A 25,586-nucleotide genomic window follows, 5' to 3' on the forward strand; every position below is an offset into this window, starting at 1 on the left:
GGAGGGGATTTGCTTTACCTTATTATTTTATTAGTGAATGCTACAATAATACTAATAATAATTTATAACAAAAAGTTTAAAAATATTAAAAAATATGAAAAACAAATCGATTATTTCTGGTTCCTTAACAAAAATTGCAGCAAGTTTATTTCACCGCTTATAGTCTGCCTGCTTCAGGGGAAAAAAATGGAGCCACTGGGAGGATCACTGAGAAAATTGCCAATTTCTTTTGGATGGTAACACTCAGTTGTGTGAACGGTGCCCAATGATCACTGTAGGATTTATTATGGGTGATTATTACATGTGAGATCCTGTTTAGTAGTAAAGCTGTTGCTACATTACAATAATTTTGAGAATTTCCCCTATAATTTTTATTTTTTTTTATGAATAATATTTAAAAAACTAAAAAATCCTTGTATTTCTCTTTTTCTTTTTTGCAGTTTTTATTTTACATGATTAGCGTTGTGTTTGCAGTTTGGTATCTATGTGCATGTTTTCTACCTGCTGCCTCTAGGAGTATTATACGAGGGAACAGATTTTTTTTTTTTAGATCTACTATATAATTGTCTAAGGGTCACTTCCGTCTGTCTGTCTGTCCCGGATATTCATTGGTCGCGGCCAGCCAGTGGGCGTACCCAAAAAGGGCAGGGGAGGCCAGGAAGTATGCAGAGCTGGCCAGAAACAATGGAAAGGGGGCGGAGTCGCCATGAGGAGGGCAGAAGCGGCCGGGACCATGGACGCTGTTGGGCCTACCTCGCCAAAAAGGCGGGGACTAAATTACCGGCCGTGGTCAGCCAGTACAGGCGCGGCCAGAAGCGCTGCAAAGGGGGCGGAGTCGCCATGAGGAGGGCGGAGGCAGCCAGGACCATGGACGCTGTTGGGCCTACCTCGCCAAAAAGCCGGGGACTAAATTACCAGCCGCAGGTCGCGGCCAGCCAGTACAGGCCCGGCCAGAGGCACTGCAAAGGAGGCGGGTCGCCGTGAGGAAGGCGGAGCCGGCCGGGACCATGGGCACTGTTGGGCCTACCGCCGCCAAAAGCCGGGGGCTATATACTCTGTGGCTGTGCTATATAATACGTGGCTGTTCAATATACTACGTGGCTGTGCAATATACTACGTGACTGTGTTATATACTACGTGGCTGTGCAATATACTATGTGGCTGTGCAATATACTATGTGGCTGTGCAATATACTACGTGGCTGTACAATATACTACGTGGCTGTGCAATATACTAAATGGCTGTGCAATATACTACGTGGACATGCATATTCTAGAATACCCGATGCGTTAGAATCGGGCCACCATCTAGTCTTTATATAAAAGTTGAACGTTTCCCTATAAATAGTGTTTTTAGCATCATTATTCTTTATTAGCCTTTCCTTAGCTGTTTCTGTTAAGCGGTGATGCATGATGATCTCCAGTTGAGGTCGGTGGATGCCATCGGACAGAATTGTGCATCAGTCATAAAGATAGATGGCCATAGACATAAGATTAGCCTTCTTTGGAATGGGTCGATCAGTTGTACTTTGGGTGGCTTTCAATGACCGGTCCAGAAAAAATGTTTTTGTTTTTTTTTTTTTAAAAGGGCAACGTGGCAAATGATTGGTTGTTAACAAACGATCATGCCAAACATATTTGGTAAAGTTCCAACTTAAAGGGAACCTGTCACCCCGAAAATCGCGGGTGAGGTAATCCCACCGGCATCAGGGGCTTATCTGCAGCATTCTGTAATGCTGTAGATAAGCCCCCGATGTTACCTGAAAAAGGAGAAAAAGACGTTCGATTATACTCACCCAGGGGCGGTCCCGCTGCTGGTCAGGTCAGATGGGCATCTCCGGTCCGCTGCGGCGCCTCCCATCTTCTTTCCATGACGTCCTCTTCTGATCTTCAGCCACGGCTCCGGCGCAGGCGTACTTTGCTGTGCCCTGTTGAAGGCAGACAATGTACTGCAGTGCGCAGGCGCCGGGCCTCTGACCTTTCCGGTGCCTGCGCACTGCAGTACTATCCTCTGCCCTCAAGAGGGCAGAGCAAAGTACGCCTGCGCCGGAGCCGTGGCTGAAGATCAGAAGAGGACGTCATGGAAAGAAGATAGGAGGCGCCGCAGCGGACCGGAGACGCCCATCCGACCTGACCAGCAGCGGGACCGCCCCTGGGTGAGTATAATATAACGTCTTTTTCTCCTTTTTCAGGTAACATCAGGGGCTTATCTACAGCATTACAGAATGCTGCAGATAAGCCCCTGATGCCGGTGGGATTACCTCACCCGCGATTTTCGGGGTGACAGGTTCCCTTTAACAGATTCCAGTTTTGTTGAAGACCAATTTTAAATCGATGATCAAAAATGTAATGTACTAGCCGCGTTGTCTCAGTGCTGAAGATAATGTGAGAACGCTCCTCCACTGACCGGTCATGAACAAGCCATATTGTCTCGGTGGTGACGATATTGTGAGCACTCTCCTCCACTACCTGGTCATGTACAAGCTGTATTGTCTCGGTGGTGAAGATATTGTGAGCATGCTCCTCCAATACCTGGTCATGTATAAGTCGTATTGTCTCGGTGGTGAAGATATTGTGAGCATGCTTCTCCACCACCAGGTCATGTACAAGCCGAGTTGTCTCGGTGCTTAAGCTGTCTTGAGTGCGCTCCTCCACTGCCCAGTCATGTACAAGCCGCGTTGTCTCGGTGCTGAAGATATTGTGAGAACGCTCCTCCACTGACCGGTCATGAACAAGCCATATTGTCTCGGTGGTGAAGATATTGTGAGCACTCTCCTCCACTACCCAGTCATGTACAAACTGTATTGTCTCGGTGATGAAGATATTGTGAGCATGCTCCTTCACTACCTGGTCATGTACAAGTCGTATTGTCTCGGTGGTGCAGATATTGTGAGCATGCTTCTTCACCACCAGGTCATGTACAAGCCACGTTGTCTCGGTGCTGAAGCTGTCTTGAGCGCGTTCCTCCACTGCCCGGTCATGTACAAGCCGTGTTGTCTCAGTGGTGAAGCTGTCGCGAGCACACTCCTTTGCCGCCCGGTCATGTACAAGCCATATTATCACTGTGGTGAAGATGTCGTGAGTGCGCTGCTCCACCACCCGGTCATGTACAAGCCGTATTGTCTCGGTGGTGAAGATATTGTGAGCACGCTCCTTCACTACCTCGTCATGTACAAGCCATATTGTCTCAGTGGTGAAGATATTGTGAGCGCTCTCCTCCACTGCCCGGTCATGTGCAAGCCGTGTTGTCTTCGGTGGTGAAGATTTCGTGAGTGCGCTCCTCCACTATCTGGTCATGTACAAGTCGTGTTCTCTCGGTGGTGAACATGTCAAGAGCACGCTCCTCCACCACCTGGTCATGTACAAGACGTGTTGTCTCACTGGTGAAGATGTTGTGAATGCGCTCCTCCACTACCCGGTCATGTAAATGCCGTGTTGGCTCTGTGGTGAAGATGTCGTGAGTTCGCTCCTCCACCACCTGGTCATTGCAGACGACTTTCATCCGAACTCAAATTCACTGTAGGAATCCTGCCAGGAGACCGGATCTTCCACTGATTATTCTTCGGGGGTTTATAAGATTTTCTCTCCAAAGTCGCACTTGTGGGTACTTTTACGAAGAATAGTTTGTGTTATGATTGGAGGTTGCTTTGGGGGAATAGGGCTCAGATGTCCATCATTCTGGGTTATGATGGCAGAGGCCACAGACTCTACCGATGTTATCTTCTGGAAGTTCTCACACCGGTAACTCGTAAATGCTCAAAGTATAATCTTCACTTTGAAGAGAACATAAGACACTACAGAGCGGGTATTGTATGTAAGCAAACCAGTCCCCCTGCTTCATGATCCGCACAAAACCAGGATCTAGAGATCGAGAAAAAGAGCCATAGATCAAAGGGCAGCAAGACTTTCAAGATGTGAAGAGTCAAAGGAAAAGAAAACATAGAACACCTGAAACTGATGTATTATCAACGGTGTATTTGATAATGTACAGAAACTCCACCCTCAGAATAGTGAGCGCAGCTCTGCAGTATAGTACAAGATAAGTAATGTAATGTATGTACACAGTGACTGCACCAGCAGAATAGTGAGTGCAGCTCTGGGGTATAATGCAGGATGTAACTCGGGATCAGTACAGGATAAGTAATGTATGTACATAGTGACTGCACCAGCAGAATAGTGAGTGCAGCTCTGGGTTATAATACAGGATGTAACTCAGGATCAGTACAGGACAAGTAATGTAATATATGTACACAGTGACTGCACCAGCAGAATAGTGAGTGCAGCTCTGGGGTATAATAAAGGATGTAACTCAGGATCAGTAATGTAATGTATGTACACAGTGACTGCACCAGCAGAATAGCGAGTGCAGCTCTGGAGTATAATACAGGAGGTAACTCAGGATCAGTACAGGATCAGTAATGTAATGTATGTACACAGTGACTGCACCAGCAGAATAGTGAGTGCAGCTCTGGGGTATAATGCAGGATGTAACTCGGGATCAGTACAGGATAAGTAATGTATGTACATAGTGACTGCACCAGCAGAATAGTGAGTGCAGCTCTGGGTTATAATACAGGATGTAACTCAGGATCAGTACAGGATAAGTAATGTAATATATGTACACAGTGACTGCACCAGCAGAATAGTGAGTGCAGCTCTGGGGTATAATAAAGGATGTAACTCAGGATCAGTAATGTAATGTATGTACACAGTGACTGCACCAGCAGAATAGCGAGTGCAGCTCTGGAGTATAATACAGGAGGTAACTCAGGATCAGTACAGGATAAGTAATGTATGTACACAGTGACTGCACCAGCAGAATAGTGAGTGCAGCTCTGGAGTATAATACAGGAGGTAACTCAGGATCAGTACAGGATAAGTAATGTAATGTATGTACACAGTGACTGCACCAGCAGAATAGTGAGTGCAGCTCTGGATATAATATATGATGTAACTCAGGATCAGTAATGTATGTACACAGTGACTGCACCAGCATAATAGTGAGTGCAGCTCTGGAGTATAATATAGGATGTAACTCGGGATCAGTACAGGATAAGTAATGTAATGTATGTACACAGTGACTGCACCAGCAGAATAGTGAGTGCAGCTCTGGATATAATATATGATGTAACTCAGGATCAGTAATGTATGTACACAGTGACTGCACCAGCAGAATAGTGAGTACAGCTCTGGAGCATAATACAGGATGTAACTCGGGATCAGTACAGGATAAGTAATGTAATGTGTGTAGTGAATCACTACACTTTTCATTAAAACATCTCAACAAGAGAAACGTCAGTGGTAAATGTTTGTCCGGCCGTGCAGCGACTTGTACTCCGTGTGTAGCTCTATTCTCCGGTGAGGGCAGATGCCTCGTTCTCTACATACACTTGTGCACTGTGTTGTGTAATGTTGTGCGTCTTGTTTTTCTTTACATTCCTGTCAGTTTGTGGGTGTACGAATACAGATCTGACTTAAAATGAACACATCCACCAACTCTATTCCCACAAATCTATACGAGAGCTGTAGGTGCTCTGTGTGCCTCTGCCTCTGGATGGCGATGCTTCTGAGGGGGGAATAACTCTAATACAGAATTCGATGAAACCTGCTGGAGCTTACAAAGATGGTACTACAGATCTGTGCGTCGTGGAGCTTGGTTGGGATGGTACATGAGACCCAAAGCTGGGCCATTACAGGCCACTCTATCTACTGGATTTAAGCACAGATGACGCCAGTGACAGGCAACTGATTTTATAAACTGCCTATTATACACTCAGATCTGTAAATGCCCCTTAATGGATGTCTCATGATGTACAGGTAGCTCTCTAAGCTCAGTTTTATTTTTGGAGGGGATTTCTTATTTTTCCCAGATTTCTCAGTGGTTTTGATATTTTGTTTGAGGCATTGAAGAGTAGGAAGCCAGACAGGGGTCACATACTTTATGCTGACACTCGACTTGAGGTACCACAGCCCTTATCTCTATCCACTTGAAATATGACATGGAGTTACACCCTCCGGCCCAGGATAAGCTTTTGAACTCTTTGGTTCCCATCTCACTGCTATCTGTGTATTGATGCAGGCAGGTCATTGGACTGACAGCACGGTGAGTGTGAGGAGAAGCACAGTCCGCTCCTCGGGGAAAACTGTTTATAAAGTTCATAAACAAACACTTAGAGCCGTCTCCGACCTAACCTCTCACCCCTAATCAAAGCAGAGACCGGGCACACACCCCCCTTCCCTCCTCGGTATAATGTGTCCAACATGGGGGAACTTCTCACCCCTAATCAAAGCGGAGACCGGGCACCCCCCTGGTACCATATGTCCGATATAAGGGAACCTCTCACCCCTAATCAAAGCGGAGACCGGGCACCTCCCTCTGTATAATGCGTCCAACATGATGGAACTTCTCACTCCCTAATCAAAGCGGAGACTGGGCACCCCCCTGGTACCATATGTCCGATATAAGGGAACCTCTCACCCCTAATCAAAGCGGAGACCGGGCACCCCCCTCTGTATAATGCGTCCAACATGAGGGAACCTCTCCCCCCTAATCAAAGCAGAGACCGGGCACACACCCCCCTTCCCTCCTCGGTATAATGTGTCCAACATGGGGAACTTCTCACCCCTAATCAAAGCAGAGACCGGGCACCCCCCTCTGTATAATGTGTCCAACATGAGGGAACCTCTCACTCCCTAATCAAAGCGGAGACCGGGCACCCCCTCGTATAATATGTCTGACATGAGGGAACCTCTCACCCCTTAATCTAGGCGGAGACCGGACGCCCCCTGATATAATATGTCTGACATGAGGGAACCTCTCACCCCCCTCAGTATAATGTGTCCAACATGAGGGAACCTCTCACTCCCTAATCAAAGCGGAGACCGGGCACCCCCTCGTATAATATGTCTGACATGAGGGAACCTCTCACCCCTTAATCTAGGCGGAGACCGGACGCCCCCTGGTATAATATGTCTGACATGAGGGAACCTCTCACCCCCTAATCGTTGGAGACCCCAGGCACCATGCTATTATAATATGTCCGGCATGAGGGAACCTCTCACCCCTTAATCAAATCAGAGACCGGGCACCCCCTTGGAATAATATGTTCAACATGTGGGAACCTCTCACCCCCCGAATCAAAGCAAACCAAGGGCAACCCCCCTGGTATAATTTGTCTGACATGAGAAACATCTTACCCCTAATCGAAGCAGACCCCAGGCACCCCCCTGGTATAATGTGTCTGACGTGAGGGAACATCATACCTTAATGAAAGCAGACACCGGGCATCCCCCTGGTATAATGTGTCTGACACGAGGGAACCTCTCATCCCCTAATCAAAGCAAAGACCATGCACCCCTTAATGTTATATGTGTTGTGTCTGACTTGAGAGAACATCTCATCCAATAACCAAAGCAGAGACCGGACACCCCCTGGTATAATAATAATAATGTGTCCGACAAGACAGAACCTGTGGCCCAAACTACTCTTCTGCCATGTTGCGTCCTACAAGAGGATGCTCTCACACCGGATGGTCTCCTCTTTTGCGTCCAATTAGATAAAAGCTCACATCCCAGCTATTCTTCCCATACTGTGTCCTACAAGAGAGAACCCCTTACACTGGCACTCTACTTCAATGTTTTATATAGATCAAAACTTTTTCTTCAGTTTGCTGAGGACAAGCTCACAATCTATGAATGATTTGGCTGTGAATCAGTCTTGTGTGATATACTACTCCTTGTCCACGTGGGTCGTCTGTAGTCCGGCATCCTCCATCCCCTACAATCGGCTTTATGAATGGACGTGCGCAGATTGCTGTTCTTAGCATATCGCCAAGTCTCTCGGTTCCGGAAGGGAAGCCCCCAATTAACACTTACAGCTGGTCCTAATTATCGCCAGCATGCCTTATTGAGTAACTAGTCCTGTGTGCGGCTTTTACGTTTCTTCCTAGAGTCGGATTTCTCTGCTATTTTCTGTTCCTCCTTGCTGGAGACGATCCATAGACTGTGGCGGGTGATTGAGGCCGTGCCCCGAGATATAACACCTCTGTGTAAATTAGCGCCAATCTGGACCTGGAAGTGTCACATTAGAGAGGTTAATTAGGACCGTGACACTCTGATAGGGAGCTTATTAAAGGTACCAATCAATGGCCTCTTCTTCACCCGGCCAGACAGATCCAATATGTGCTAGTTCCCAATTAACTAGATTCCATCGGAGAAGAGCCGCCTTATAATACGACTTCTTTATCTTAATAGCATCCAGTGTCTGAGAATAATTCTGATTACGTTACTCGAATCGAGCTCGGAGCCCAAACAGTCGTCCGGTTCTCTCATCTTCTCCTCGAAGAAGCCGAATCTTCCTTGTGGATCTGTGTAGACTTGAGAGTTTAATATAGAGCGGTCGGTCACTCCTGGGAGGTGGAGGAAAGATATCTGGCATGTCAGAGAAGTGCAGAAATTGGGAGATGTCTATTCTGGTTTATATTAGGACATACCCGAATGTCCAGCCGGTGGTGTACCTGTATTATCAGAGTAGGTATGGATATACGTCACTCCCTATTTTTGTAGGTGCTCAGATAGTATACCACTCCTTCCAATTAAGTAAAGTAAAATCTGGCACTCTTGTAAGTTGAATGTGAGGTTTATTTAGTAATAGCGATCCCAAATTAAAGTAACGTTTTGACCTCATATATAGAGCTTCATCAGATAGTATGAAGGAAACAAGATGCAGCGCCTCCAGGATAAGAGTAGCAGCCCAGGGAGAGTTTGCTCACCGTTACCCCTATCCTGGTGAAGGTGTCTGATGAAGGTCTATGTTTGAGACCGAAACGTTACTTTAATTTGGGATAGCTATTGCTAAATAAATGTCACATTCAACTTACTAGTGTAGCAGATGCAAATTGCCTCTCCTGAGAAAAAGAGGACTTAAACTCTATAGCGCCACCTGTTGGAAGTAGCGATCCTGCAAGTCACAATCAACTCTTTAACGAGTCGTGCAATATGACTTAGGATAAAAGCCAAATTAGTATCTCAATTCGCAGACACGGTGTTTCGGGCAGATGTAATTGTACTCGTCTTATCATAATATGCGGCCGGTGGAGTACCTGGATTATCAATGTGAAGCCCACCATGCATTTCTGTAGGCAATATGTATGGCCTTTTGCAGGCGTCACACTCATTCCTTTATGGCGAGCCATCCTCGCTTAACCCTTTAATGTTAAGCTTTTGCGGTGTAATTAGTACTTTGTGTTTGTCTTTTATGTATCTGAGCTCAGGCAGATTGGAGTCCTTTCATTTACTGCTGTGTCGGTGAGGCGGAGGGTGTAATGAAGGCCGCGGAGCTGTTACCTTTATGTTATGATTTGTGACCGTCCCCGTGATGGCGGTGTGCGGCCGCAGCGTTCAAAGCACAACTTTGTTCTTTAACCCCTCTGTGACCTTAGACGTACTATCCCGTCGAGGTGCCCTGGGCTTATCTGACCCTGGACGGGATAGTACGTCATAGCCGATCGGCCGCGCTCACGGGGGGAGCGCGGCCGATCGCGGCCGGGTGTCAGCTGCTTATCGCAGCTGACATCCGGCACTATGTGCCAGGAGCGGTCACGGACCGCCCCCGGCACATTAACCCCTGGCACACCGCGATCAAAGATGATCGCGATGTGCCGGCGGTGCAGGGAAGCACCGCGCAGGGAGGGGGCTCCCTGCGGGCTTCCCTGAGCCCCCCGCAGCAACGCGATGTGATCGCGTTGCTGCGAGGGTCTCCTCACCTCCCTCCCTGCTCGAGCCCCGGATCCAAGATGGCCGCGGATCCGGGTCCTGCAGGGAGGGAGGTGGCTTCACAGAGCCTGCTCAGCTGTGAAGGCTGCAGCGCTGCATGTCAGATCAGTGATCTGACAGAGTGCTGTGCAAACTGTCAGATCACTGATCTGTGATGTCCCCCCCTAGGACAAAGTAAAAAAGTAAAAAAAAAAATTTCCAAATGTGTAAAAAAAATAAAAAAAAATATTCCAAAATAATGAAAAAAAAAAAAAAAATATTATTCCCATAAATACATTTCTTCATCTAAATAAAAAAAAAAAACCAATAAAAGTACACATATTTAGTATCGCCGCGTCCGTAACGACCCGACCTATAAAACTGTCCCACTAGTTAACCCCTTCAGTAAACACCGTAAGAAAAAAAAAAAAAAAACGAGGCAAAAAACAACGCTTTATTATCATACCGCCGAACAAAAAGTGGAATAACACGCGATCAAAAGGACAGATATAAATAACCATGGTACCGCTGAAAGCGTCATATTGTCCCGCAAAAAAAGAGCCGCCATACAGCATCATCAGCAAAAAAAAAAAAAAGTTATAGTCCTGAGAATAAAGCGATGCAAAAATAATTATTTTTTCTGTAAAATAGTTTTTATCGTATAAAAGCGCCAAAACATAAAAAAATGATATAAATGAGGTATCGCTGTAATCGTACTGACCCGAAGAATAAAACTGATTTATCAATTTTACCAAACGCGGAACGGTATAAACGCCTCCCCCAATAGAAATTCATGAATAGCTGGCTTTTGGTCATTCTTCCTCACAAAAATCGGAATAAAAAGCGATAAAAAAATGTCACGTGCCCAAAAATGTTTTCAATAAAAACGTCAACTCGTCCCGCAAAAAACAAGACCTCACATGACTCTGTGGACCAAAATATGGAAAAATTATAGCTCTCAAAATGTGGTATTGCAAAAAATATTTTTTGCAATAAAAAGGGTCTTTCAGTGTGTGACGGCTGCCAATCATAAAAATCCGCTAAAAAACTCGCTATAAAAGTAAATCAAACCCCCCTTCATCACCCCCTTAGTTAGGGAAAAATAAAAAATAAATGTATTTATTTCCATTTTCCCATTAGGGCTAGGGTTAGGGCTAGGGTTAGGGCTAGGGTTAGGGTTAGGGTTAGGGCTAGGGTTAGGGTTAGGGCTAGGGTTAGGGCTAGGGTTAGGGCTAGGGTTAGGGTTAGGGCTAGGGTTAGGGCTAGGGTTAGGGCTAGGGTTAGGGCTAGGGTTAGGGCTAGGGTTGGGGCTAGGGTTGGGGCTACAGTTAGGGTTGGGGCTAAAGTTAGGGTTAGGGTTTAGATTACATTTACAGTTGGGAATAGGGTTGGGATTAGGGTTAGGGGTGTGTCAGGGTTAGAGGTGTGGTTAGGGTTACCGTTGGAATTAGGGTTAGGGGTGTGTTTAGATTAGGGTTTCAGTTATAATTGGGGGGTTTCCACTGTTTCGGCACATCAGGGGCTCTCCAAACATGACATGGCGTCCGATCTCAATTCCAGCCAATTCTGCGTTGAAAAAGTAAAACAGTGCTCCTTCCCTTCCGAGCTCTCCTGTGTGCCCAAACAGGGGTTTACCCCAACATATGGGGTATCAGCGTACTCAGGACAAATTGGACAACAACTTTTGTGGACCAATTTCTCCTGTTACCCTTGGGAAAATACAAAACTGGGGGCTAAAAAATAATTTTTGTGGGAAAACAAAAAGATTTTTTATTTTCACGGCTCTGCGTTATAAACTGTAGTGAAACACTTGGGGGTTCAAAGTTCTCACAACACATCTAGATAAGTTCATTGAGGGGTCTAGTTTCCAATATGGGGTCACTTGTGGGGGGTTTCTACTGTTTAGGTACATTAGGGGCTCTGCGAACGCAATGTGACGCCTGCAGACCAATCCATCTAAGTCTGCATTCCAAATGATGCTCCTTCCCTTCCGAGCCCTCCCATGCGCCCAAACGGTGGTTCCCCCCCACATATCGGGTATCAGCGTACTCAGGACAAATTGGACAACAACATTTAGGGTCCAATTTCTCCTGCTAACCTTGGAAAAATACAAAACTGGGGGCTAAAATATAATTTTTGTGGAAAAAAAAATATTTTTTATTTGCATGGCTCTGCGTTATAAACTGTAGTGAAATACTTGGGGGTTCAAAGCTCTCACAACACATCAAGATAAGTTCATTGAGGGGGTCTACTTTCCAAAATGGTGTCACTTGTGGGGGGTTTCTACTGTTTAGGTACATTAGGGGCTCTGCAAACGCAATGTGACGCCTGCAGACCATTCCATCTAAGTCTGCATTCCAAATGGCGCTCCTTCCCTTCCGAACCCTCCCATGCGCCCAAACGGTGGTTCCCCCCACATATGGGGTATCAGCGTACTCAGGAGAAATTGGACAACAACTTTTGGGGTCCAATTTCTCCTGTTACCCTAGGGAAAATACAAAACTGGGGGCTAAAAAATAATTTTTGTGGGAAAAAAATTTTGTTTTATTTTTATGGCTCTGCATTATAAACTTCTGTGAAGCCCTTGGTGGGTCAAAGTGCTCACCACACATCCAGATAAGTTCCTTAGGGGGTCTACTTTCCAAAATGGTGTCACTTGTGGGGGGTTTCAATGTTTAGGCACATCAGTGGCTCTCCAAACGCAACATGGCGTCCCATCTCAATTCCTGTCAATTTTGCATTGAAAAGTCAAACGGCGCTCCTTCCCTTCCGAGCTCTCCCATGCGCCCAAACAGTGGTTTACTGCCACATATGGGGTATCAGCGTACTCGGGACAAATTGGACAACAACTTTTGAGGTCCAATTTCTTCTCTTACCCTTGGAAAAATAAAAAATTGGGGGCAAAAATATAATTTTTGTGAAAAAATATGATTTTTTATTTTTACGGTTCTGCATTATAAACTTCTGTGAAGCACTTGGTGGGTCAAAGTGCTCACCACACCTCTAGATAAGTTCCTTAGGGGGTCTACTTTCCAAAATGGTGTCACTTGTGGGGGGTTTCAATGTTTAGGCACATCAGTGGCTCTCCAAACGCAACATGGCGTCCCATCTCAATTTCTGTCAATTTTGCATTGAAAAGTCAAACTGCGCTCCTTCCCTTCCGAGCTCTCCCATGCGCCCAAACAGTGGTTTACTGCCACATATGGGGTATCAGCGTACTCAGGACAAATTGGACAACAACTTTTGAGGTCCAATTTCTTCTCTTACCCTTGGAAAAATAAAAAATTGGGGGCAAAAATATAATTTTTGTGAAAAAATATGATTTTTTATTTTTACGGTTCTGCATTATAAACTTCTGTGAAGCACTTGGTGGGTCAAAGTGCTCACCACACATCCAGATAAGTTCCTTAGGGGGTCTACTTTCCAAAATGGTGTCACTTGTGGGGGGTTTCAATGTTTAGGCACATCAGTGGCTCTCCAAACGCAACATGGCGTCCCATCTCAATTCCTGTCAATTTTGCATTGAAAAGTCAAATAGCGCTCCTTCCCTTCCGAGCTCTCCCATGCACCCAAACAGTGGTTTACTGCCACATATGGGGTATCAGCGTACTCAGGACAAATTGGACAACAACTTTTTGGGTCCAATTTCTCCTGTTACCCTTGGTAAAATAAAACAAATTGGAGCTGAAGTAAATTTTTTGTGTAAAAAAGTTAAATGTTCATTTTTATTTAAACATTCCAAAAATTCCTATTAAACACCTGAAGGGTTAATAAACTTCTTGAATGTGGTTTTGAGCACCTTGAGGGGTGCAGTTTTTAGAATGGTGTCACACTTGGGCATTTTCTATCATATAGACCCCTCAAAATGACTTCAAATGAGACGTGGTCCCTAAAAAAAAATGGTGTTGTAAAAATGAGAAATTGCTGGTCAACTTTTAACCCTTATAACTCCCTAACAAAAAAAAAAATTGGTTCCAAAATTATGCTGATGTAAAGGAGACATGTGGGAAATGTTACTTATTAAGTATTTTGTGTGACATATCTCTGTGATTTAATTGCATAAAAATTCAAAGTTTGAAAATTGCGAAATTTTCAAAATTTTCGCCAAATTTCCGTTTTTTTCACAAATAAACGCAGGTACTATCAAAGAAATTTTACCACTATCATGAAGTACAATATGTCACGAGAAAACAATGTCAGAATCACCAGGATCCGTTGAAGCGTTTCGGAGTTATAACCTCATAAAGGGACAGTGGTCAGAATTGTAAAAATTGGCCTGGTCATTAACGTGCAAACCACCCTTGGGGGTAAAGGGGTTAATATTGAAACTTGGACGGATGATTGAAGTATTTCACTTTGTACCTATGTGTTACAGGGACTGCACTTTTCTATGTTCAGAGTTTCATGTTTCATTATATTCACAAGTCGTTCCTCCAGAATGAAAAATATTGTTCAGGTGACACCTGGCGCCCTCGCTGATCAGTTGTTATCCCTTCCAGCCCCGGCCGGATGTAAACCGTTTACGGCACGGAAAAGCACACCTTCATACACTGTAGCGGTTGTTCCCGGGTACTGCTGCTCAGGTCCTATTGACGTGTATGGGATCTGACCTGCAGTACCTTAAAACAGCCACTACACAGAGTACAGCACTCTGCTCTTCAATGTCGTACACTGATGATGACAGCAGATCCATGGGGGAGTCGGGTGTAGGACCCTTACCCTAAGGGTGAATCGTCATTATAAATGTACCGGGAAACCAACACTGTGGGGAGAATACACCGTACATGCTCTATGGAAAGATCTGAAACGGTTGTGCCCGACAAACACTTTATATTCTGGCATTATCTCATGTGATACTTCGTTCCATTTTCTGGTGACGTGCCCTGTAATTTCAGCCTGCCTTTTTTTTTTTTTTTTTTTATATCCTCCTGTGATTTTTCCCTAATCGGGGTCTCATACTAATCATCCTGTGATTTTTCCTTGATCGGGGTCTCGTACTAATCCTCCTGTGATTTTTTTTTTTCCTGATTGGGTTCATATACCAATCCTCCTGTGATTTTTCCCTAATCGGGGTCTCATACTAATCATCCTGTGATTTTTCCCTGATTGGGGTCTCACACTAATCATCCTGTGATTTTTCCCTGATTGGGGTCTCATACTAATCATCCTGTGATTTTTCCCTGATTGGGGTCTCATACTAATCCTCCTGTGATTTTTCCCTAATCGGGGTCTCATACTAATCATCCTGTGATTTTTCCCTGATTGGGGTCTCACACTAATCATCCTGTGATTTTTCCCTGATTGGGGTCTCATACTAATCCTCCTGTGATTTTTCCCTGATCGGGGTCTCATACTTATCATCCTGTGATTTTTCCCTGATTGGGGTCTCATACTAATTATCCTGTGATTTTTCCTTGATCGGGGTCTCGTACTAATCCTCCTGTGATTTTTTTTTTTCCTGATTGGGTTCATATACCAATCCTCCTGTGATTTTTCCCTAATCGGGGTCTCATACTAATCATCCTGTGATTTTTCCCTGATTGGGGTCTCATACTAATCATCCTGTGATTTTTCCCTGATTGGGGTCTCATACTAATCATCCTGTGATTTTTTCCCTGATTGGGGTCTCATACTAATCCTCCTGTGATTTTTCCCTGATCAGGGTCTCATACTAATCCTCCTGTGATTTTTCCCTGATTGGGGTCTCATACCAATCCTCATGTGATTTTTCCCTGATCGGGGTCTCATACCAATCCCCCTGTGATTTTTCCCTGATCGGGTTCTTATACCAATCCTCCTGTGGTTTTTCCCTGATTGGGTTCTTATACCAATCCTCCTGTGATTTTTCCCTGATTGGGTTCTTATACCAATCCTCCTGTGATTTTTCCCTGATTGGGTTCTTATACCAATCCTCCTGTGATTTTTCCCTGATTGGGTTCTTATACCAATCCCCCTGTGATTTTTCCCTGATCGGGTTCTTATACCAATCCTCCTGTGATTTTTCCCTGATTGGGTTCTTATACCAATCCTCCTGTGATTTTTTTTTTTTTTTTTCCTGATAAGGGTCTCATACTAATCCATGTGTGATTCCCCCCCCCCCCCCGATCGGGGTCTTATACCAATGAATAGGTCATCATAAGTGAGTGTGCTTGCTGCTGGTCGCAGTACATGTGCGGTGCAACCGTGCACATACGCTATGGGGAATGGAATAGGAGACCTATTGTCACTCAGGCCCTTGGACCGAGAATAGTCTCGGAAATGAGAAGACACATGGAAATCTAGACGTCTCTGATTCCCGCATCCGTCATCAGTTTCCTACTATTATCTACATCTCGTATGTTGTGGTCAGTCTTAGTAATTGCCAATGAGACAGCAGCGTCCTCTGAATATCAGAAAGTTTCCTTTCTCTTGTAGAAAGAAATATTGACCCTTAATTTGCAGAAAGTGGGAGTGAAGTGGCCGCCACGTGACGTCTGTCTGCCTGCGCCCAGCGTCTTCTCTCCGTCCAGTTCTGGCCCTTGCACGGGGCGGCAATCATTCCCAATCACTGCATAATGAAAACCTGCTCAACGATCAAATAACAAACCAAAAACGATGGCTCCCCTATCAGTAGGTGAATGTGCTGAGTGCGGGGGCACGGGACGCGCTCTTCCGATTTATTTTGCTTGCATATTTGTTTGATTTGGGAAGAGAAGCGTCAGAAATTAGGAAGCCGGGCGCCCCTCACGTGCTGCTGCAGCAGGTTTTCACGCTCTTTTCTCACTCCCGTCAGCAGATGAATTCCTCTTATTCTGTGTGAATACCATACACAATCTTTCCGATGAGTTATTTTAAGGATATTTGCAGACAAAAGTGTCCATTGCTGAATAGTCAAACTCACAAACCCGTCTACTGGTCGTGTCACAGTCCCGCAGGCTCCATTGGGAGATTGTCAGAGCACTTAGCGCATGGACACCCCCCACTGCACTTCCAGGCACATTGGATTATGACAAGACTGGTATCATTTTTATTCTTCTACTGCCATAACACGACTTTCAGGCATCAAATAGTCTTGACCGGTTCCCTTTAAAGCCCCATACACATTAAATAAAAGCGAGCCAATGCCAGTGGACCTGTTGACCATCTAATGTGCATGGGGACCCTTCCCTGACAGATTGAAATTTCATGAGCCCGAAATAATGTCCGATTAATTCGTTCTCAGGGGCGATAAGCAGCTGACTGAGGTGTCTGTAGGCGGCTTTCTTTCCACAAACTCTCTGTTAAGCTTCATCCATGTGACTGAGGGAGCTAAGTCATGTATACAGACAGCTTTACTCCTGCTTCTTCTGGAGACCCCCTGACCATGTTCCATGACTCCGGGATTAGTACCCAGTCCCTATGGCTCAGTTGTCTTGAGCTGTAGGTGTGCACGGCTGTATTGCGCTTCGTTACTGTCAGACCGGTGGTTGCGCCAAGCTGTCAGCACTACGCGGCTGGTGAGCATGTCCACTTCATAGAGAACATACTGACAGAGGGACCTTGTGATGGCCAATTACCCACCAATCTTAGCAGCAGTACATGGCTCCCATGTGCCCTGGGTGTGTCTGTGAACCCTTGGTGGGAGTTCCTGTCATCGCCGTTTTTCATCACTGTCCTTGTTCTCGGCGTGTTTGTGTTCCTTCGCCTCTTTTTCATGTCGTCAGATCAGGTTCAGCCACTCGCGGTGTTTAGGATTAGGCCTCGTCATTAGGAGGCAATGCAGCGTGCGACCAGCACACAGGTGTGTGTTGACTAAATGGCATTGCGGTTTATTTTGCACCTTTGTGTCCCATGCACCTGTGAAATGTATTGTGCAAATATTTTCAGAGGTGACACTTCACAGTGACGGTGCATGAACCAGTAAAAAAAAATATCTGTTCTCCAGCAATTACTTGTACGTCACTCATGGTCCTTTTGTGTTTCTCTTGCAGTTTTTCGAAGTGCCGTTCGATTCGAACATGAACAGGACAAAGAGCCGTCCCCTTGTACGAGGACAGATCAGGTAAGGCTACTGCACTAGTCTTCATAATATGACGTCCTCTCCATTGTACCTCTGGGAGCGTGTGTCCATAAGCAAACACTACACCGTGAAAGTAGCACTGTTGGAGAGGAGAGGAAGGACCTCAGGGACGCAGTAGAGGAGTAGAGAAGAGGGGCAGCAGGGGCGCAGGAGAGGAGTGGAGAGGAGGGGCAGCAGGGGCGCAGTAGAGGAGTGGAGAGGAGGCAGCAGGGGCGCAATAGAGGAGGGGTAGCAGGGGCGCAGTAGAGGAGTGAAGAGGAGGGGCAGCAGGGGCACAGTAGAGGAGGGGCAGCAGGGGCGCAGTAGAGGAATGGAGAGAAGGGGCAGCAGGGGTGTAGTAGAGGAGGGGCAGCAGGGGCGCAGTAGAGGAGTGGAGAGAAGGGTCAGCAGGGGTGCAGTAGAGGAGAGGAGGGGCAGCAGGGGCGTAGTAGAGGAGGGGCAGCAGGGGCGCAGTAGAGGAGTGGAGAGGAGGGGCAGCAGGGGCGCAGTAGAGGAGTGGAGAGGAGGGGCAGCAGGGGCGCAATAGATGAGTGGAGAGGAGGGGCAGCAGGGGCGCAGTAGAGGAGTGGAAAGGAGGGGCAGTAGGGGGTGGAGAGGAGGGGCAGCAGGGACCCAGTAGAGTAGGGGCAGCAGGGGCGCAGTAGAGGAGTGGAGAGGAGGGGCAGCAGGGGCACAGTAGAGAAATGGAGTGGAGGGGCAGTAGGGGGGTTGAGAGGAGGGGCATCAGGGGTGCAGTAGAGGAGTGGAGAGAACAGCAGGGGGCAGTAAAGAAGTGGAGAGGAGGACAGCAGGGGCACAGTAGAGGGGTGGTAAGAACATTAAAAAATTTAAAGGGAAACCCTTAGGATGTGTTTCCCTAATGTCTGTGGGAGTTTGACTACAACAACCAATATTGTGCGCCCCTGAAACAACCCTATTCAGATAGTCTGGACATTTGGGGTTAACCCTCCAGATCTGGGAGTTTTGGGGCTTGCACACCTGTATGAGAAAGGATAAAGCTTTCTTATGACCTCTGCTGCTGTAGGACTCATATTTCCTTATTTACTGAGAGGATCTGGACATTCCCCACCTCGGCACACCGGCCAATAAAAGCACTCCGACTGGAACTGGCAACAGGATGGAAAGTTACTGGCAAGTACAGGGAGATGGCTGCCACGGATGGTGGGTGGTCGACTCTGCAGTAATAATAATAATCTGCCCGGCGTTAACAATGACTGTAAATATAGAAGAGGATATTATATTATCAGGGTGTCGCTGTATAGACCAGACACCACTGGGAGGGAGGAATATTTTTAAGACTTTTTGTTAGACAATAATTAACGGTGATTTTCATTTTCAATATCTCTGCTTGCTGTTTGACCACGTGATATTGTGTTTATATCGAAGGTTGAAAACCCTCCCGATTGTCCTCGATTGTCACGGCTGCCCGGATCGTGCTGGGAGGGATACGATAACCAGAATGTTTCCGTTTACATACAGCAAATATTGATCTTAAAAATGGTTTGCAATTAAACCACTGGAAAGTTGCAGAACATTTTATTATATAAAGATTAAACTTTTATTTTTTTTCTTACATACAAATGGGAAACACCATTAAAGTGTAATGATGGTCCCAAAACTGGCTACTGAGGAGGCGCTCACGGACCGTCCTTACATCAGTCACATCATTCTCCCAGCCCATTTTACTGATTAGCGGGGTCTAAGACCCTGGACCCTCACCAATCAAAACTTCCGACTTGACAGGTGCAGAAGCCACAGTAACTAATTGGGGTGTACATTGTGCAGCCTGCGGCTCGTTGTTGTACCATCTCCATAAGCTTTTCCCATTAATGAGACTGTTGTAATTAATTTCCTATTGTCTGGCAACCCCTCCCCCCGCGTCCACAATCAGGGCTTATTTCCCGGGAGTTGTTCTTTTTATGCTGGTGCGTTGAGGATGTGACATGACACCCAGATATTAACAATTAAAAAAACACGATCTGGTTCCATTACTGGGTATACGAGGCGTGCGATGCACATTGTTGCCGTGTTCTGGTAATTAGCTGCAGGGATCATTTGCAATAAGCGTGCGTGTTACCCGTAGACCCCGGGGCCATTCCATTTTTCCAATCATTTTCAGAGGAGGTGAAGGAGAAAATGGCTGCATGTAGGATTAGTGCCTCTCCTCCAGGCTATGTCCTGCGTACAGGTTGTATGCTCCAGCGGCCGCAACATGTACTAATTAAAAGGACATTATTAGAAAGCTCATCAAGGAAATAATTGTCTCCAGTCACCTTCTGCTTCATTAGTGGAAACTGATATCCTGGACGGACAGTGGAAATAACTCTTCTAAAGATCTGGGCACAATGCTCCTACACACCGTGTGTCGAGGTGCTGTGCTACAGATCATGCATTTGGTCACTGTGCTCCTGCCGTCGTGCATCTGTGCACGGTGCTCCTACAGGTTGTAGGTGTGGTCACAGTGCTCCTACAGGTTGTGCGTGTGGTCATGGTGCTCCTGCAGGCTGTGCGTGTGGTGATGGTGCTCCTACAGGTTGTGGGTGTGGTCACAGTGCTCCTACAGGTTGTGCGTGTGGTCATGGTGCTCCTGCAGGCTGTGCGTGTGGTCATGGTGCTCCTACAGGTTGTGGGTGTGGTCACGGTGCTCCTGCAGGCTGTGCGTGTGGTCATTGTGCTCCTGCAGGCTGTGCGTGTGGTCACGGTGCTCCTACAGGTTGTGTGTGTGGTCATGGTGCTCCTGCAGGCTGTGCGTGTGGTCACGGTGCTCCTGCAGGCTGAGCGTGTGGTCATGGTGCTCCTGCAGGCTGTGCGTGTGGTCATGGTGCTCCTGCAGGTTGTGCGTGTGGTCACGGTGCTCCTGCAGTCTGTGCGTTTGGACACGGTGCTCCTCCAGGCCGCACATCTGGGCACGGTGCTCCTACAGGTTGTGCGTGTGGTCATGGTGCTCCTGCAGGCTGTGCGTGTGGTCATGGTGCTCCTACAGGTTGTGGGTGTGGTCACAGTGCTCCTACAGGTTGTGCGTGTGGTCATGGTGCTCCTGCAGGCTGTGCGTGTGGTCATGGTGCTCCTACAGGTTGTGGGTGTGGTCACGGTGCTCCTGCAGGCTGTGTGTGTGGTCATTGTGCTCCTGCAGGCTGTGCGTGTGGTCACGGTGCTCCTACAGGTTGTGTGTGTGGTCATGGTGCTCCTGCAGGCTGTGCGTGTGGTCACGGTGCTCCTGCAGGCTGTACGTGTGGTCACGGTGCTCCAACAGGTTGTGTGTGTGGTCATGGTGCTCCTGCAGGCTGTGCGTGTGGTCACGGTGCTCCTGCAGGCTGTACGTGTGGTCACGGTGCTCCTACAGGTTGTGGGTGTGGTCACGGTGCTCCTGCAGGCTGTGCGTGTGGTCATGGTGCTCCTACAGGTTGTGGGTGTGGTCACGGTGCTCCTGCAGGCTGTGCGTGTGGTCATGGTGCTCCTGCAGGCTGTCCGTGTGGTCACGGTGCTCCTACAGGTTGTGGGTGTGGTCACGGTGCTCCTGCAGGCTGTGCGTGTGGTCATTGTGCTCCTGCAGGCTGTGCGTGTGGTCACGGTGTTCCTACAGGTTGTGTGTATGGTCATGGTGCTCCTGCAGGCTGTGCGTGTGGTCACGGTGCTCCTGCAGGCTGTACGTGTGGTCACGGTGCTCCAACAGGTTGTGTGTGTGGTCATGGTGCTCCTGCAGGCTGTGCGTGTGGTCACGGTGCTCCTGCAGGCTGTACGTGTGGTCACGGTGCTCCTACAGGTTGTGGGTGTGGTCACGGTGCTCCTGCAGGCTGTGCGTGTGGTCATGGTGCTCCTACAGGTTGTGGGTGTGGTCATGGTGCTCCTGCAGGCTGTCCGTGTGGTCATGGTGCTCCTACAGGTTGTGGGTGTGGTCACGGTGCTCCTGCAGGCTGTGCGTGTGGTCATTGTGCTCCTGCAGGCTGTGCATGTGGTCACGGTGCTCCTACAGGTTGTGTGTGTGGTCATGGTGCTCCTGCAGGCTGTGCGTGTGGTCACGGTGCTCCTGCAGGCTGTGCGTGTGGTCACGGTGCTCCTGCAGGCTGTGCGTGTGGTCATGGTGCTCCTGCAGGTTGTGCGTGTGGTCACGGTGCTCCTGCAGTCTGTGCGTTTGGACACGGTGCTCCTCCAGGCCGCACATCTGGGCACGGTGCTCCTACAGGTTGTGCGTGTGGTCATGGTGCTCCTGCAGGCTGTACGTGTGGTCATGGTGCTCCTACAGGTTGTGGGTGTGGTCACAGTGCTCCTACAGGTTGTGCGTGTGGTCATGGTGCTCCTGCAGGCTGTGCGTGTGGTCATGGTGCTCCTACAAGTTGTGGGTGTGGTCACGGTGCTCCTGCAGGCTGTGTGTGTGGTCATTGTGCTCCTGCAGGCTGTGCGTGTGGTCACGGTGCTCCTACAGGTTGTGTGTGTGGTCATGGTGCTCCTGCAGGCTGTGCGTGTGGTCACGGTGCTCCTGCAGGCTGTACGTGTGGTCACGGTGCTCCAACAGGTTGTGTGGTCATGGTGCTCCTGCAGGCTGTACGTGTGGTCACGGTGCTCCAACAGGTTGTGCGTGTGGTCACGGTGCTCCTGCAGGCTGTACGTGTGGTCACGGTGCTCCTACAGGTTGTGGGTGTGGTCACGGTGCTCCTGCAGGCTGTGCGTGTGGTCACGGTGCTCCTGCAGGCTGTCCGTGTGGTCACGGTGCTCCTACAGGTTGTGGGTGTGGTCACGGTGCTCCTGCAGGCTGTGCGTGTGGTCACGGTGCTCCTGCAGGCTGTACGTGTGGTCACAGTGCTCCTACAGGTTGTGGGTGTGGTCACGGTGCTCCTGCAGGCTGTACGTGTGGTCACGGTGCTCCTACAGGTTGTGGGTGTGGTCACGGTGCTCCTGCAGGCTGTGCGTGTGGTCATGGTGCTCCTACAGGTTGTGGGTGTGGTCATGGTGCTCCTGCAGGCTGTCCGTGTGGTCATGGTGCTCCTACAGGTTGTGGGTGTGGTCACGGTGCTCCTGCAGGCTGTGCGTGTGGTCATTGTGCTCCTGCAGGCTGTGCGTGTGGTCACGGTGCTCCTACAGGTTGTGTGTGTGGTCATGGTGCTCCTGCAGGCTGTGCGTGTGGTCACGGTGCTCCTGCAGGCTGTACGTGTGGTCACGGTGCTCCAACAGGTTGTGTGTGTGGTCATGGTGCTCCTGCAGGCTGTGCGTGTGGTCACGGTGCTCCTGCAGGCTGTACGTGTGGTCACGGTGCTCCTACAGGTTGTGGGTGTGGTCACGGTGCTCCTGCAGGCTGTGCGTGTGGTCATGGTGCTCCTACAGGTTGTAGGTGTGGTCACGGTGCTCCTGCAGGCTGTGCGTGTGGTCATGGTGCTCCTGCAGGCTGTCCGTGTGGTCACGGTGCTCCTACAGGTTGTGGGTGTGGTCACGGTGCTCCTGCAGGCTGTGCGTGTGGTCATTGTGCTCCTGCAGGCTGTGCGTGTGGTCACGGTGCTCCTACAGGTTGTGTGTGTGGTCATGGTGCTCCTGCAGGCTGTGCGTGTGGTCACGGTGCTCCTGCAGGCTGTACGTGTGGTCACGGTGCTCCAACAGGTTGTGTGTGTGGTCATGGTGCTCCTGCAGGCTGTGCGTGTGGTCACGGTGCTCCTGCAGGCTGTACGTGTGGTCACGGTGCTCCTACAGGTTGTGGGTGTGGTCACGGTGCTCCTGCAGGCTGTGCGTGTAGTCATGGTGCTCCTACAGGTTGTGGGTGTGGTCACGGTGCTCCTGCAGGCTGTGCGTGTGGTCATGGTGCTCCTGCAGGCTGTCCGTGTGGTCACGGTGCTCCTACAGGTTGTGGGTGTGGTCATGGTGCTCCTGCAGGCTGTGGGTGTGGTCACGGTGCTCCTGCAGGCTGTGCGTGTGGTCACGGTGCTCCTGCAGGCTGTACGTGTGGTCACAGTGCTCCTACAGGTTGTGGGTGTGGTCACGGTGCTCCTGCAGGCTGTACGTGTGGTCACGGTGCTCCTACAGGTTGTGGGTGTGGTCACGGTGCTCCTGCAGGCTGTGTGTGTGGTCATGGTGCTCCTACAGGTTGTGGGTGGTCACGGTGCTCCTGCAGGCTGTGCGTGTGGTCATGGTGCTCCTGCAGGCTGTGCGTGTGGTCATGGTGCTCCTGCAGGTTGTGCGTGTGGTCACGGTGCTCCTGCAGTCTGTGCGTTTGGACACAGTGCTCCTCCAGGCCGCACATCTGGGCACGGTGCTCCTACAGGTTGTGCGTGTGGACACGGTGCTCCTGAAGGCTGTGCGTGTGGTCATGGTGCTCCTGCAGGCTGTATGTCTGTGCACGGTGCTCCTGCAGGCGGTTCCTCTGGTTACGGTGCTCCTACAGGTTGTGCGCCTGAGCACGGTGCTCCTGCATTCTGTGCGATTGGGCACGGTGCTCCTCCATGCCGCGCATCTGGTCATGGTGCTCCTACAGGTTGTGCGTGTGGTCATGGTGCTCATTCAGGTTGTGCGTGTGGTCACGGTGCTCCTACAGGTTGTGTGTGTGGTCACGGTGCTCCTGCAGGCTGTGCGTGTGGTCATGGTGCTCCAGCAGGCTGTATGTCTGTGCACGATGCTCCTGCAGGCGGTTCCTCTGGTTACGGTGCTCCTACAGGTTGTGGGTGTGGTCACGGTGCTCCTGCAGGCTGTGCGTGTGGTCACGGTGCTCCTACAGGTTGTGCGTGTGGTCACGGCGCTCCTGCAGACGGTTACGGAGTTCCTACAGGCCGTGCCTCTGGTTACGGAGTTCCTACAGGCCGTGCGTCTGAGCACGTGCTCCTGCAGGCTGTGTGTGTGGCCACGGTGCTCCTGCAGGCCGTGCATCTGGGTATGGTGCACCCACAGGTTGTGTGTCTGGGCATGATGCCCCTGCAGGGCATTGAGCTTAACCCCTTAATGACAGCCAATACGTCTTTTAACTGACCTGAGATATAAGAGACTAGCATCCCCGTACAGGTGACAATCCAGCAGCTGTCGGCTGCACACTATAGCTGACAACTTGCTGTATCAGCCACGATCAGTGTTGGCACCGTACATATCTGTTTATCCCCTTAGATGCTGTTGCCAATAGTGACTACATCATATAAATGGTTTACACAGTGTGGGGGCTTCCTCTTTATCCCAATTGGTGCCCTCAGATCATGATTTTGTGTTCCTGATGTTTGCGATGGCATTTCAAGACCAAATAGCGGCCTTAGGCCATGTTCACACAGTGCGTTTTTTTCTGTGGAACCGCAGCGTTTTTGCCGCTGCGGTTCCGCAGCTGTTTTCCATGCAGGGTACAGTACAATGTTCCCTATGGAAAACAGGAACCACTGTGCACATGATGCGGGAAATGGGAAAAAAAGCCGCGCTGAATGGCCGCGGTAAAAAAGAAGTACCATGTCACTTCTTTTTTCGGAGCCACAGCGGTTCTGCACCCATAGACCTCCATTGTGAGGTCAAACCCGCAGTAAAACCCGCAGATCAAAAATATATCTGCGGGTTTTATTGCGGTTTGTGGTGCCGAACCGCTGCAGCAGGAAGTGCGGGGAAGCGGGCGGAAGTGCGTGTGCGGAGTGTGGCTGCCCCGATCCCACCCCCCATGCTCCGATGCCCCCCCCCCATATGCTCCGATGCCCCCCCCCCCCGTGCTCCGATGCCCCCCCGCGTGCTCCGATGCCCCCCCCGTGCTCCGATGCCCCCCCCCCCCCCCCCCGTGCTCCGATGCCCCCCCTTATACTTACCCGGCCTCCCGTTGTCCGTCCGGCCATCTTCTCCCTGGGCGCCGCCAT

The 25,586-nt window shown here is 49.0% G+C and overlaps 2 protein-coding genes across 2 annotated transcripts in view; one reads left to right on the forward strand and one right to left on the reverse strand.

Annotated features, from left to right (window-relative positions):
- The window catches only part of COX10 (cytochrome c oxidase assembly factor heme A:farnesyltransferase COX10), a 109,322-nt gene that overhangs the window by 65,391 nt on the left and 18,345 nt on the right, over window positions 1–25,586 (forward strand). Inside the window, exon 5 of the mRNA XM_069750614.1 lies at window positions 17,702–17,772. Coding sequence (XP_069606715.1) covers window positions 17,702–17,772 — 71 coding nt within the window. The remainder of the gene's footprint in view (window positions 1–17,701; window positions 17,773–25,586) is intronic.
- LOC138667883 (salivary glue protein Sgs-3-like) lies at window positions 19,943–21,630 on the reverse strand. The gene is made up of 3 exons (XM_069755965.1): window positions 21,552–21,630; window positions 21,132–21,224; window positions 19,943–20,007 (listed from the first exon to the last, which is right to left on the reverse strand). Exons 1-3 carry the CDS (start codon window positions 21,628–21,630, stop codon window positions 19,943–19,945), a joined length of 237 nt encoding a protein of 78 aa, XP_069612066.1.

The sequence above is a fragment of the Ranitomeya imitator genome, chromosome 2 (assembly GCF_032444005.1).
Source record: "Ranitomeya imitator isolate aRanImi1 chromosome 2, aRanImi1.pri, whole genome shotgun sequence".
In the NCBI taxonomy this organism is placed as follows: Eukaryota; Metazoa; Chordata; class Amphibia; order Anura; family Dendrobatidae; genus Ranitomeya; species Ranitomeya imitator.

Excerpts from the sequence above, each read along its gene's own strand:
- LOC138667883 (XM_069755965.1), bottom strand. The coding sequence starts at position 21,630 with ATGACCACACCCACAACCTGTAGGAGCACCATGACCACACGCACAGCC. Across the intron at positions 21,225-21,551 it reads CGTGACCACACCCACAACCT|CCTGCAGGAGCACCGTGACC; the intron begins GTAGGAGCACCG and ends CCACACGCACAG. Across the intron at positions 20,008-21,131 it reads CGTGACCACACCCACAACCT|TACATGTTGCGGCCGCTGGA; the intron begins GTAGGAGCACCG and ends CCTTTTAATTAG.